We start from the raw sequence: 15,082 nt of genomic DNA, 5'->3' as shown, positions 1-15,082 counted from the left end.
AGGCTACAGCCTGGTGAATGAGAGAGCTCTAGGTTTAGAGAACATTTGGAGCTGAGCATGGTGGTGGCCCAGTGAAGACAGTGAGCTGTGTGACAGAGTTGATAGGTTCTTATGATTTGGTGAAGAGTAAGACAAAAAGAACCACCAACTCCAGGATCAAAGGTGAGATATTCAGATCTCAGGCTAGAGAGAAGTCTGTCTGTGACGTGAAGTTCCATCTTTGGCCTTGTTAGGTACAGTGTTTTTATCAGTTACTTGGGCATAGAAATCAGTAACGTGCTGGTAAGATCTGGTGGAACACATGAACAATGGGAGCATTTTCCAACTGCGATGTTTAAGAAGAGATACAGAAAAATTTTCACAGATGGAATGAGAACCAGAATTGCAGCCAGTTTACAAAAAGTATAAGGCAGAAGTAAAGTCCTAATCTCAAGTTCCCAAGCAATTTGTTTATTATTTCATGCAATTACAGTACTCATTGACTGTGCTGATAAGTGGCTCTGGTATTTCAGCTGTAAACAACACAGTCAAGATGTCTGCCCCCATGGCCTTCACAGTTCAGTGCAGAAGACAGATGTAAATACAGATACACCAAATTGGGATACATGCCGTGAAGGAAAACAACAGAGTTCCAGGGGAGAGAATAATGAATCAAAGATAGGCTTAGATTGAGGAATCCAGGAGTTCTCTCCAAGGAAGAGACATTACAGCTGAGCTCTAAAGGAGAAGCTGGTTTCAATAAGGCAGTGATTGTAGGCAGAAAGCATCCTAGGTGGAAGGAGCAGCATATGCAAAGGCCCTGAGCTGTGAAGGAGGGTGGATGATCAGGACAATGATAGATAAAGAAGGCCAGTGTGGCTGAAGCTTAGCAAGCAGGCAAAGGGTGACATCAGGTGAGATTTTTAAGCGTGTGGCATGTTTATGTTTTCAAAGGTCACCCTGTATTAAGCTGAGTGAAATAAGCCAATCAGAGAATGACAATTATGGTTTCACTCATATGTAGAATATAAGAAGTAATGGAAGGAACCATAAGGAAAGGGGGGAAGCTGAGTAGGGAAAACTGAGAAGACAACAAACCATGAGAGGCTCCTGACTCTAGGAAACAAACAGTATTGCTGAAGGGGGAGGTGAGTGAGGTGATGGGGTAATGGGCATTGAGGAGGGCACGTGATGTGATGAGCACTAGGCGGTATACTATATGTTGGTAAATTGAATTTAAATAGATAAAAATAGGGGATCCCTGGGTGGCTCAGCGGTTTCGCGCCTGCCTTTGGCCCAGGGCGTGATCCTGGAGTCCCGGGATCGGGTCCCGCGTCGAGCTCCCGGCATGGAGCCTGCTTCTCTCTCTGCCTGTGTCTCTGCCTCTCTCTCTCTCTCTCTCTATGTCTATCATAAATAAAAATAAATCTTAAAAAAATAAAAATAAAAAATAAATAGATAAATATAAAAGATAACCCTGTCTGCTATATGGACAGTAGACAAGGGGGACCAAGAGGAGAGGGAAGCATGCTGGTCAGCCAGTTGATAACCAGGTGATAGCATCCTGGTCTCACAGGTGATAGCAGAGGTGACCTTGACTTAGTTGAAAGTGAACAGATTAAAGACAAATTTATTTAGGAGGTAGCTTAATAGGCCTTAGTCCAGTAAGGGAATGATTTTCCTGTATTTGCTATATTTGTACCATTTGCAAATTTGTGATCCAAAATTCCATGCCCCATCCTCCTAATTCCTTGGTGGGTGATGGAAGGCACTCATTATTACCAGTTTCTGTTAAAATTTGTCAGAAAAGATCTATTCCTTTTTAATTGCTGATGTAAAAAAACGGTTTTTTAGGAAGTCCTTATGTACTTAACAAAATACTCTGATGTTATCTTTGTACTTTTTATTTTTTTAAATATTTTATTTATTTATTCATGAGAGACACACAGAGAGAGAGGCAGAGACACAGGCAGAGGGAGAAACAGGCTCCATGCAGGAAGCCCGACGTAGGACTCGATCCGCGGTCTCCGGGATCACCCTGGACTGAAGGTGGCGCTAAACCGCTGAGCCACCCGGCCTGCCCTGTACTGACTGTTTCTTTATAATCCAGAACACATGGTAAACAATGTGGAGAACAAATCTTTCAGAGAGTGACAAGTGTACACAGCAGATCTAGAAGACTTGATACGACAGGGACATAGATTTTGCCTCTATTTTCAAGGCCTAGAGCAGGCACTGCAGGAAGGAATCCTTTTCATATTCATCCAATTCCTTTTAAAACTCCAAAGTAGAGTTTTCCTCATTCTGTACATCTGTCTTTGTTTTTTTTTTCCCCATCATTTTTGTTTTGGTAAAATATAAATAACATAAAATTTGTCATCTCAGTCATTTTAAGTGTACAGTTCAGTAATATTAAATATGTGCATAATGTTACACAGCTGTAATCACCATTCATTTTCATAATCCTTTATTGTGTAATTCTGAAACTCTTTGCCCATTAATTATACATCTGGTTTTTAAATGTGATACTTGTCTAATACCTAAGAGGATGTGCATTTTATTTTTTTTAATTTTTATTTATTTATGATAGTCAAACAGAGAGATAGAGAGAGAGGCAGAGACATAGGCAGAGGGAGAAGCAGGCTCCATGCACCTAGAGCCCGACTTGGGACTCGATCCCGGGTCTCCAGGATCACGCCCCGGGCCAAAGGCAGGCGCCAAACCGCTGTGCCACCCAGGGATCCCGAGGATGTGCATTTTATAGAGTAAAACCAAAATTTTTCCCTCTCTATGTGAAGAACACTGCAGTATAGGACATGTACATAGTTGAAGATCAATAAATATTTGTGGGATAAATGAAGAACCATTTTGACTCCATTGTAACTCACTTTATTGTAAGGATTTGGAAAAACTACAAAAGAGTAGTACCATTTCAAATAAAAACATGACATAAGACCATAAACCTGTGAACCATGATGTTAAGTTTGTTTCTTATCCCATCATGATAAAGGAATTCCAAAAAGTAAGTAAGCATAATGCTTATCTTTTGAAAATAATGGAGATTAATCAGTGTGCAAAAATTCAAAATACCAAATGCTTAAACAAAACATTGACAGCATGATCTTAGTAGATTAGTTCACTTTTGGCTTTTGGCTTTTTTATCTTTTAATATACTAGTAAAAGCTCTGATGTGGAGGCAGGTACTATTTGGTTAGATTAACTGGTAATTATAAATAGATACAAACATGCAAATCAGTTGTTAGTTGGTTTTGAAAATTTTCCTTATGCTGAAATACACATATTTGTTCTTTTCTTCTTATATATTCTTACCAGGAATGAAGTAAAGTCAGGTGGACGAAGTGACTTGATACCAACCATCAAATTTCGACACTGCTCTTTGTTGAGGAATCGACGCTGTGCTGTAGCGTATTTGTGAGCTTCTCAGTTTTTGCTTGGTGTGGCAGGAAACAGTGGAGGGCTTTCCATGTAGCTTCCTAATTAACTACTTCAAATGGATGACAGAAATTCTTAGATTTATTTTTCTTACAGAAGCATTCTAAATACTTTTTTTTTCCATTAATTTTTTTTATCATGAAAAATCACTGTATTCATAAAACTAGGGAAAATAATATTATGAGCCCCTATGGAGCCATCATATAGGTTTAACAATTTTTAACATTTTGCTGTATTTGCTTCATCTTGTTTTATTCATCTGTGTTAAACTATTCGAAAACATGATGGGATTTTACCATTGAATATTTTAGTATGCATCTCTAAGAAATAAGGACATTTGGGCCTTTTATCCTGTGACCATGGCACCATTCTCAACCTAGAGAAACCAAGAACCCTTCCCCATACCCATCCAGTCCATACTTAAGTTTCCCCATTGTCCCCAAGGCGTCTCCTAGGGTGATGCAGTCTCATACCTTCTTTATATCCCAGGTATGACCGATTGCTTCGGATCAGAGCGCTCAGATGGGAGTATGGCAGTGTCCTGCCCAACGCTCTACGGTTTCACATGTCTGCCGAAGAAGTAAGCTCGTGCTGTTGTTCCCATTTCTGAATGTGAAAAAATGCTTCTGGCATTGTTCTGAAATGGCATTTATAGTATTACTCTTTGTCTTTAACATCTGTTTTTTTAGCACTTTTTTGGTCTGTATGTATTTAGTATATACTGTGATGAGAATGGAGTAATTCTAAATGCTACATGGAAACCTCTCTCATTAACAAAAAAGTCCCATTATGTTACTTATTAGTGATCCATCAGTAGGAATAAAAAACTGGCATTATTATGTAGGGATTTCCATAAAGAGAGAGAGACTGTTGTGTGTATGGGAGCACATGTGCATTTTTCTAATTAGCGTGAATATCTGTAACAAAACTCTTCATTTTTTGAAACAGCTTTAGAAGAATAGGGACTAATTCTTCTTTAAATGTTAGGTAGAGGGGCAGCCTGGGTGGCTCAGTGGCTCAGTGATTTAGCGCCTTCAGCCCAGGGCATGATCCTGAGGTCCCGGGATCGAGTCCTATGTTGAGCTCCCTGAGTGGAACCTCCTTCTCCCTCTGCCTGTCTCTCTGTCTCTCTGTCTCTCTCGGTCTCTCTCTGTGTCTCTCATGAATAAATAAATAAAATCTTTTTATAAATGGAAAATAAATAAAAATAAAAAATAAATAAAAATAAATAAATAAATAAATAAATAAATAAATAAATAAATAAATAAATAAATAAATGAATGTTTGGTAGAATTCCCCTGGGAAGCCACTTAGTCCTGGAGATTTTTGATGTCTGTTTCAATTTCCTTGCTGGTTATGGGTCTGTTCAGGTTTTCTATTTCTTCCTGTTCTAGTTTTGGTAGATTCAGTTGTGTTTTTTTTTTTTTTTTTTTAAAGATTTTATTTATTTATCCATGAGAGACACATAGAGAGGCAGAGACACAGGCAGACGGAGAAGCAGGCTCCATGCAGGGAGCCTGATGTGGGACTCGATCCCAGGACTCCAGGATCATGCCCTGACCCAAAGGCGGGAACTCAACCGCTGAGCCACCCAGGAATCCCTGGTACATTCAGTTTTATACATCTCTAGGAATGCATCCATTTCTTCCAGATTGCCTTATTTGTTGGCCAATAGTTGCTCATAATGTGTTCATATAATTGTATTACTTTGGTGTTGGTTGTGTTCTCTCTTTTTTCATTCATTATTATATTAATTTAGGTCCTTTCTTTTTGATAAGTCTGGCCAGGGGTTTATCAATCTTATTCTTTCAAAGAACCAGCTTCTAATTTCATTGATCTGTTCTACTCTTCTTTTGATTTCTATTTCATTTATTTCTGTGCTAATCTTTGTTATTTCTCTTTTCCTGCTGGGTTTAGGCTTTATTTGCTGTTCTTTCTCCAGCTGCTTTAGGTGCCACATTGCGTTGTGTATTTTTCTCATTTCTTAAGTAAGGCCTATATTGCTGTATACTTGCCTCTTAGGACCACCTTTGCTGTATCCCAAAGGATCTGTCTGAACAGTTGTGTTTTCATTTTCATTGGTTTACATAAATTTTTAAAATTCCTCCTTAAATTTCCAGGTTGACCCATTCGTTGTTCAGTAGCATGTTGTTTAACCTCCATGTATTAGAGTTCTTTCCAAATTTCCTCTTGTGTTTGAAAGCATTTTAGTCTGAAAATATGCAGGAAATGGTCCCAGTCTTTTGGTACTGGTTGAGACCTGATTTGTGACCCAGTGTATGATCTATTCTGGAGAATGTTCCATATGCACTCGAGAAGAATGCATATTCTGTTGTTTTATAGAAATGGAAGGAAAACTTCCAAAGTCTATGAGGCCAGCTCTACCTTGATCTCAAAACCAAACAAAGACCCCACCAAAAAGGAGAATTACAGACCAATACCCCTGAAGAGCATGAATGCAAAAATGGAATACTACTCAGACATAGAAAAAAAAAATGACATCTTCTCATTTGCAACATTGTGGATGGAACTAGAGGGTATTATGTTAAGCAAAGTAAGTCAATCAGAGAAACAATTATTCTATGATCTCACTCATGTGGAATTTAAGAAACAAAACTGGGACACCTGGGTGGCTCGGTGGTTTTAGCACCTGCCTTCGGCCCAGTCTGTGACCCTGGAGTTCCTGGATCGAGTCCCATGTCAGGCTCCCTGCATGGAGCTTGCTTCTCCCTCTGTGTCTGTGCCTCTCTCTGTGTCTCTCATGAATAAATAAATAAATAAAACCTTAAAAAAGAAAACAGGATCGTACGGGTAGGGAGGGAAAACTAAAGCAAGCTAAGATCAGAGAGGAAGACAAACCATAAGAGACTCTTAACAAACAAACTGATAGTTGGTGGAGGGGAGGGGGATGGGAAAATGGACTAATTGGGTGATGGACATTAAGGAGGGCATGTGATGTAATAAGCACTGGGTATTATAGAAGACTGATGAATCACTGAACTCCACCTCTGAAACGTATAATACAGTATGTAATTAATTGAATTTAAATGAAAAAAATTATATCATTTAAAAAAAAACCTCTTCATTTGTCTAGTCACTAAGGCTCAAAGCTAGCCCAGTATTTAAGGACATAGGCCTAGAGTCACATGAACTTGGGTTCCTATGTTGTTTCTGCCACTGTCTAATCTTGGGCAAGTGACTTGAGTTCTCTCTATGCCTGCATTTCCTCATTTACAGAATGAGGATGGTAATACCTACTACAGGCTTGCGATGACTTCGATACTATCTAGAGTTTGACTAAATAAACCTCACAGGCTAAGACTGCCCTTAACTGCAGACACCAACCGCAGGTTTGGGGGTTCCCAGGGCTACCCCCCTTCTAATTCACTGGCTTCAAACTTGAGGGTTCTTGCTATCTTAGGTTTGGAGCTTTGAATCCCTTGAGGTCAGTCAAACTTCCAGAGAGCTAGAGATGGAGCTGTCACATGGATAGTGATTGAGCAATGATCCTTGTGTGATGAACACCTGGTAAAAATTCTGGACACGAAAACTTGTGTGAGCCTCCCTGGTCGATGGTACTTTGTATATATTGTTACACATCATTGTGCCAGGTCAGTGTGTCATGATTCCTTAGGGAGAGGACACTGGAAGTTTCATGTTTGCTTACTGTCAGGGAGCAAGAATATCCTGTCCCCATCAAGGTCCTTTTAGCCAGACTAAGAATCCAATTGACTTGATACTTTTTTTTAAAAAACCTTATTTATTTATTCATTAGAGAGAGTGCGTGCCCTTGCACAGTTGGGAGGAGGGGAGAGGGAGAGAGAGGAAATCTCAAGCAGTCCCTGTGCACAGGGACTGGATCTCACCATCCTGAGATCATGACAGTCAAAATCAAGAGTCAGACCTTTAACTGATTGAGCCACCCTGGTGCCCCAACATGAAACAGACCAACAGGAGAAAATCAAATTTCATCATACAAGGAATCTACACATGGAAATTCCAAAAACGGGCAAAATGATGTGTGTGTGTGTATGTATGTATATATATATACTTTTTTTTTTTTTTTTAATGTAAGCTCTGTCCAATGTGGGGCTTGAACTCAAAACTCTTGAGATCAAGAGTCATATGCTCTACCAGCTGAGCCAGCCAAGTGCCCCAAGGGTTAGAGGTTTAGGACTTCAAAGGAAAGAAAGAGAGGACTTTGAGTAAGCAGGCCTTGCTAGGTTCCTGTCTATCTTGTTTGTGGTATAATGTAGTTGTCTTTGGTGATCACTCTTTTCCTAGAGCAAGTCCTCTAAATTGTTTTAAGGCATTTGTAAGGGAGGTAAAGAGCTTTTCCTGAATCTGCTGGGTTTTGATTGCTTTTTAATTCAAAACAGTCTTTATGCCAAACTGGCCCATCTTGGGGCTACCCTGTAGTACCTTCCCAGATCTCACCCTGTGTCTTCCTTCGATTGGTTCTGATTCTTACCCTTTCACTATGGTAAAATTGTGATTGTAAGTGTATTGCTCTCCAGTTCTGTGAGTCATTCAGGTGCATTATTGAACCCAGGGACACAAGCACATGCACACGCACGTACACATACACACACTTTCTAATGAGGTTATGAAGACATTTTTCTGTGTAGTCTTTTAGGAGCTGTATTGCTGTACCTTTCATGAGAAGATCTATGGTACTGGCATTGATGTCTGTGTATAATGTCAAGTTGCATTTTAAATATAGATATGGAGATGATCCACTACCACTTAATTGAAAAGGTCCTCCTTTCCCCATTGCTCTATGTGTGGTACCACTTTTGTCGTAAATTGAGTGTCAATATATCAGGATTTGGGATAGGGAACTTTCTCTTCTATTCTCTTAATCTATCCTCTCACCAATTCTACACTGTTTTTTTTTTTTTTTTACACTGTTTTAATTATTGTAACTTTATTGTAAGTCTTGTGTAAGTCTTGCCATCTTGTTCTTTTTTAAGTGTCTCAAATATTTTTGTCCCTTTGCCTTTCCATGTAAATTTTAGACTCAGTCAGGTTCTACTGTTTTTTTTTTTAATTGAGATTAAATTGAATCCATAGGTGAGTTGATATTATTATAATACTGAATCATGAATGTGGTATATCCCTCCATATATTTAGGTCTTCTTTAATATCTCTCAACAATGAAAAAGTAACAGATTTACTGAGATATAATTTCTGTACCATCAAGTTTACACTTCTAAAGTATACAGCTCGGGAAGCCTGGGTAGCCCAGCGGTTTAGCACTGCCTTCGGCCCCGGGTTTGATCCTGGAGACCTGGGATCAAGTCCCACATCGGGCTCCCTGCATGGAGCCTGCTTCTCGCTCTGCCTGTGTCTCTGCCTCTCTCTCTGTGTGTCTCTCATAAATAAATAAAAATCTTAAAAAAAATTTTTTTTAAGTATACAACTCTGGTTTTTTTGTACATTCAGAGTTGTACATCTATTACCATCATCTTATTCCAGAATATTTCATCATTCCCAAAAAAAACCTTGTATCCATTATCAGTTACTCCATATTCTTTCCCCTCTTCCTAGCCCCTGAAAGCTAATAATCTACTTTCTCTGTATATAGATTTTTTTTTTAAGATTTTATTTATTTATTCATGAGACACAGAGAGAGAGAGGCAGAGACACAGGCAGAGGGAGAAGCAGGCTCCATGCAGGGAGCCTGATGTGGGACCCGATCCAGGGACTCTGGGATCATGCCCTGAGCCAAAGGCAGATGCTCAACCACTGAGCCACCCAGATGTCCCTCTCTGTATATATAGATTTACATATTAGATTTTTCATTTAAGTGGAATCACGCAATATGTGGCCTTTTGTGCCTTTCACTTAGCATATTTTTAAAGTTCATCTATGTGTTGACATGTACCAGAACTTCATTGATATATGGCTGAATAATATTGATATATGGCTGAATGATATTCCATTGTACAGATAGACATATCCACTCATCAGTTGATGGACATTTGGGTGTTTTTCTCAGCAGGTTTTATAGTTTTCAGAAAATCTGCCAATGCAGAGTTTGAAGAGATCATAATTCTGAAATGGTGTATTTTTCATGGTTCTGTACCTGGTGGAATATTCCTTAGGTCTGTGATTATGCTAGGATGTAACTTCTGTGAGAATAGAGATTTTTATTCACTTTGTTAAATGATCCATCCTAAATCCCCAGACCAGTGCTGTTCATAGCAGGCAATCAGTAATACTTGATTTAAATGAGTGCATGGTCAGTAATGATCTATGTGGGGAAGTGTGCTGTTTATGAAAGGATGAGTATACAATTTCTGCAAGTTTGTTTTCTTATAACTTTGTCAAATGACCATCTTTATGTTTACAGGTGGAGTGGTTCAATCATTATAAAAAGTCCCTTGCTACTTATATGAGGTCACTGGGAGGAGACGAAGGTTTGGACATCACGCAGGATATGAAACCTCCGAAAAGCCTATATATAGAAGTAAGTATACCGTAAAGACAGATTTTTCGGCCAGCCCTGGTGTTTCAGTGGTTTAGTGCCGCCGTCTCTCTCTTTCTCTCTCTGTCTCTGTCTCTGCCTCTCATGAATAAATAAATAAAATCTTTTAAAACAATAAAAAATAAAGACAGATTTTTCTTGGTGTGCCTGCCTGGCTCAATTGGTAGGGCATGTGGCTCTTAATCTCAGGGTGGTGAATTTGAGCCTTGTGTGGGGTGTAGAGGTTACTTAAAAATAAAATCTTTAGGGCAGCCTGGGTGGCTCAACGGTTTAGCGCCACCTTCAGTCCAGGGCATGATCCTGGGGACCTGGGATTGAGTCCCATGTTGAGCTCCCTGCATGGAGCCTGCTTCTCCCTCTGCCTGTGTCTCTGCCTCTCTCTCTCTCTCTCTCTCTCTCTCTCTCTCTCTCTCTCTCCCTCTCTCCCCCTCTCTCCCCCCCATCTCTCATGAATAAATAAAAATAAAATCTTAGAAAAAAAAGAAAAAAGAAAGAAAATGGATTTTTCTTTAATGCATAGATTATGCTTAGAAACTGTTGTCTAAGAGGGAAGAGTATATGAATATATATTAATACACATTAAGAAAGAAAGGAAACATATATCCAAACCAAAAATACTACCTCTAAGGGGTGGTGTGAATAGGGTAGAAGGTTTCTCAGTGTGCATATTTTTAATAGTTGTAAATTTGGAACTATGTAAATATTTTACATATTATTAAAAATTAAAACAAAACGGAAAGCCAGCCCACAGATTTTGAAAGCACAATGAAAGAAATGAACCTATGTTTCAAGTTGGTAGATTAGTCAAACAGGAATTACTTTAAATTACTTTAAAATACATAAATTGATTGTATATACCTAGTAGATACGTCCTAGGGATGAAAAGAGTTACAGAGAAATCTTAACCTGTTTTTAGTAATCATATTATTAGTAATAATATCAGTGATAATAAGAGTAATAATATTACTGTTACTATTACTGTTATTTTGAAACAGTTTATATATTGCTAAATCAAGCAAAAAAGTAGTGGTACCAGGAGCCAAGATTTTCAAAATAAGGGACTAGAGTTTCGAATATTAAAATGAAAAAGTTAAATGAAAGTCCTATATTCCCAAACTGGAGTTTGAAAAATCAGCATGGACTCATGTTGAATCATCTCTCTTTTCAAAAAAGTGTTTTTTAGCTGTGTCCACTAGACAGACCTAGAAACACCAACAGCCCAGAGCCACAAGCATCCAAATTCTGGAGTCTAATGCCATTTCCCACTAAAGAAAACCAGACTTAACTAGAGGGGAGATAAAAGGCTGATTCCAGATCCTAAATAAAAATGCACAAGCTGTGCTTGGAATACTTGTTTTCCTAGAAAGCACAGTGTATTGAGTATTAAGGACTTCAGTGGGGAGTGCCAAGTAAGTGGGAGCAGTGAATCGAATCACATTGGTTATGTCGAAAGCATGAATGCATAATGAGACCAAATAATAACAACGTAAGAAAAATCTTTTTGGTCCCCCTTAGAGAATAATGAGGGATGCAGCTATTCTGAAAAGCAGTGAATAAAAAGTATGGGATCAGGCATCCGTCGGCTTTTACTGTACAAACTGTATCTCAGGGTAACCAAGTTGTTTACAAGGGAAATTTCTTCTTAATAGAAGAATTCCAGCTTACAAATGCAGTAGGAATAAAAGAAGTTAATTAATGCCGTTTTGTAGCCATAACTCATGGAGGCAAATAGATTCTAAAACCAGTAGGTAGGTAAAAAGTTAATGGAGATAATGGTGAGGTTTATGGATGGGTACAGGTAACACCTAGACCTACTGATCAATCTTAACATCCAGAAAGGAACAGTCAGACATTTTGTGCTTCATGAGGTCTTGCAAGAGGAAGTGTATAACACCCTTTGTCAGAAAATCAAACCTGATTTGATGTAGCCTCTAGATGTAACTTCAGTGTATAGGAACATGTTAAGTGATCCCACAAGGACCCAGAAGAAAATCTAGTTTGTGGGAAACTCCCAAAGTACCCATTTTATTTAGCAATACATTGCCAAGGGGAAGGGGGCAAAGGGAGAAAACTACTGCATAGATTAAAAGACATGGAGACCTGTCAGAAATGTGTCTGTGTAGCTTTTGTTGGATTCTGATGTAACATGGCAGCTTTAAAGAAACAAAGGAGGGACTGTGGATACTAACTGGATATTTCATGATAGTAAATAAATTATTAAGATGTGATAACAGTATTACGATTATGTTTCTTAAAAAAGAATCTTATACCTGAAAGTAACATAACACTACCTAGAATTAAAATAAAAACTAAAAAAAAAAAAAAGAAATTCAGTGAAACCAAAAGCTGATTCTTTATGAACAAAGAATAAAATTAATAAACCTCTAAAAAATTAAATATAAGAGATCTTATTTTGTAGAAATAGATACCAAAATATAGTTGAAATGGTGTGTAGGATTTGCTTCAGAATAATCCAGAAGTAGGCTGGCCACATGTTGATACTTGTTGAAGCCAGTTTTGGAGTGTTTGAGATTGCCCATAATTAAAGTCTATATTATTAATAATAATCCTTGATTATTAATGATTCTTAATTAGTATTATTTATTATCAAGAAGCAAAAAGGTGGTAGTAGTGGTGGGATTTTTCTTAAGTGGTATTTCTTGAACTAAGAATACCCTTGGAGGTCATGTTAAGATTCCAGAGGTGTCATAGGACATGAAATTACCTAGGAAGAGTAGAAAACCGGAACTTACTGTTGGGTTGGCTTCACTCATACCAGTGCAAGCCCTGGGGCACCAACTCCTGTCCTGAGTTCCCATGGGACTGGAAGCTTGCCCCTCTGGTGTCCTGTGGCAGCCTGAGAGCCAAAGGCTGTCGGTGATCTTGGCTGGTAACAAGTGGTTACCAGAAGGCTGCCTTCGACCCTTCCCACCTTCAACCAAGAACTTCTCTTGATTCTTATGACGTGTTTGCATCTGTTCTTCCATGATATACTTCTATGTATTCCTGGGAAAGAACTTGAATATTTAAGGAAATTGGATGAATCTTTTTTTTTTTTTTAAGATTTTATTTATTTATTCATGAGAGACACAAAGAGAAAGCGGCAGAGACACCAGCAGAGGGAGAAGCAGGCTCCATCTAGAAAGCCTGATGTGGGACTCGATCCCGGGACTCTGGATTATGCCCTGAGCCAAAGGCAGACAGTCAACCACTGAGCCACCCAGGCATCCCTGGATGAATCTCTTTAAAACAGAAATTGTGGAAACTTACCTGTGTCCTAATCTCAGATACTGATAGTTTATAGAAGAATCTCTAAGAGGCAAATTGGAGTCGATCTAAAGCATTCTCTTTTAGTAAGTACATATTTTGATCAGGATTTGCAGAGGGAACACAGTACGTGACACTGTCTTCCCCCACCAGCTCCCTGAGTCTCCTTGCTGTTGACACGAACATACACATACATTTGGAGATCCTGCCATTCTTCTTCCTCACCATCCAAACAGGACAATCAGTACCTCAGTAAGGAGGCCCAGGCCCAGGTACACAGAGATGGAATAGACAGGCAGAAAGCCTAGTATTTGTACTGTGGGTACTTTTATAACCCCTATTTACTTTATGGTGACTACATATTAAAAATTATTTAGATAAAACACAGTTTTTCTTTTCAGGTGCGGTGTCTAAAAGACTATGGAGAATTTGAAGTTGATGATGGTACTTCAGTCCTATTAAAAAAAAATAGCCAGGTATTTCTCATCTTGAGATACTTTATTTTTTTTATTTATTTTTTTAAAGATTTTATTTATTTATTCATGAGAGACACAGAGAGAGAGAGAGAGAGGTAGAGATACAAGCAGAGGGAGAAGCAGGTTCCACGCAGGGAGCCCGATGTGGGACTCAATCCCGGGACTCCAGAATCACACCCTGGGCCAAAGGCAGGTGCTAAACTGCTGAGCCACCCAGGGATCCCTACATCTTGAGATACTTTAAATCTTATGAGAGTGTTGAATGATAGAGATGCTAGAATCACTAGCAAGATAAATGTTACTTTGTTTATAATATATATAAACACATATAACAAATGCAAGCTATAATAAATAGTTTCCTAAACAAAGGTTGAGCATTTTAAAAGCAAATTTTCAGGGGACCCAAAATCTTTGGTTATTAGAGCAAAATTTCCCTCCCAGGTATTCTCTTAGAAGTAGGATACTAATGAGTAGAAAGCAGATGGTCAAGAAGTGCTCTCATACAAATCTGTATCTCTGGAGGACTCTGCAGGAAGCTGTGGTTCACAAGAACAAAGCTATCCTCATAAAGCAAGATAGAAGAAAACTTCGTCTCAAACACCATGCTATGTTTGAATTTCCTTCTCAAGCTCTATAGCTGATCTCCCCACCAGAGTGCCCAAGTGGGACTGGGGCAGGTAGAAGCCAGCTGAGGCCCTCTTCCTGCTCCAGTGCTAGACAGTTGTCACTCTGTGGACCATGCAGAAGCCTTCCCTTTGAGATGTTTTTAACTTGTCTCTCAGTATTGCCCTACCCTCAATTATAAAAATAGAGGACAGTTTTATATGTCTTTTACCTAGTATATGTTCATCTACTTCTCAAATGTCTGATCACATCTAAAACAAGTTTTCTTTTTTTTAAGGATTTTATTTATTCATGAGAGAGAGGCAGAGACACAGGCAGAGGGAGAAGCAGGTTCCATGCAGGGAACCCGATGTGGGACTTGATGCCTGGACTCCAGGATCATGCCCTGAGCCAACAGCTCAGACACTTAACTGTTGAGCCACCCAGGTGTCCCTACATTTCACATTCTTAAAGCATTTTAAAAATTTATTTAACAAATTAGGGTGTCTTCAACAGCCCTGTGTCTTCCTGATTGGTCAGGAGGGATTTATTTGGTCCTGGGTCCCACAATAGGCCTGTGAGCTGGTGTGGAAGGCCCATTAGGTGCGTAGGGCCGCTGAGCCACAGCACGCCTCCCTGAACAAGTGTGACAATCCCTCATGCTACAGTTCTTCTCTCAGACTATTTGCTCTGAACTTCCTAATATACCATTTTTTGTTTTTAGCCAAGTATGTCCATCTTTTCTTTGAGATTTTTTTGGTTACCTGTGAGCTTGGAAAGTTTTTCTGCCTTGCTGCCTACACTTCCCCCACCC

General features: G+C 39.0%; 1 protein-coding gene across 10 annotated transcripts in view; it reads left to right on the top strand.

Annotated features, from left to right (window-relative positions):
• Positions 1 to 15,082, top strand: part of GINS1 (GINS complex subunit 1) — a 41,147-nt gene that overhangs the window by 6,757 nt on the left and 19,308 nt on the right. For 4 of the 10 annotated variants that reach the window (XM_072793593.1, XM_072793597.1, XM_072793596.1 and 1 more), the window contains 4 exons: positions 3,313 to 3,411; positions 3,922 to 4,012; positions 9,788 to 9,904; positions 13,591 to 13,665. In XM_072793593.1, the coding sequence (XP_072649694.1) occupies positions 3,313 to 3,411; positions 3,922 to 4,012; positions 9,788 to 9,904; positions 13,591 to 13,665 (382 nt within the window). The remainder of the gene's footprint in view (positions 1 to 3,312; positions 3,412 to 3,921; positions 4,013 to 9,787; positions 9,905 to 13,590; positions 13,666 to 15,082) is intronic. The other 6 variants (XR_012015247.1, XR_012015246.1, XM_072793600.1 and 3 more) reach the window with 3 other exon arrangements.

The sequence above is a fragment of the Canis lupus genome, chromosome 22, assembly GCF_048164855.1.
Source record: "Canis lupus baileyi chromosome 22, mCanLup2.hap1, whole genome shotgun sequence".
NCBI classification, from domain to species: Eukaryota; Metazoa; Chordata; class Mammalia; order Carnivora; family Canidae; genus Canis; species Canis lupus.
This window is presented reverse-complemented; position numbering and strand designations above follow the sequence as displayed.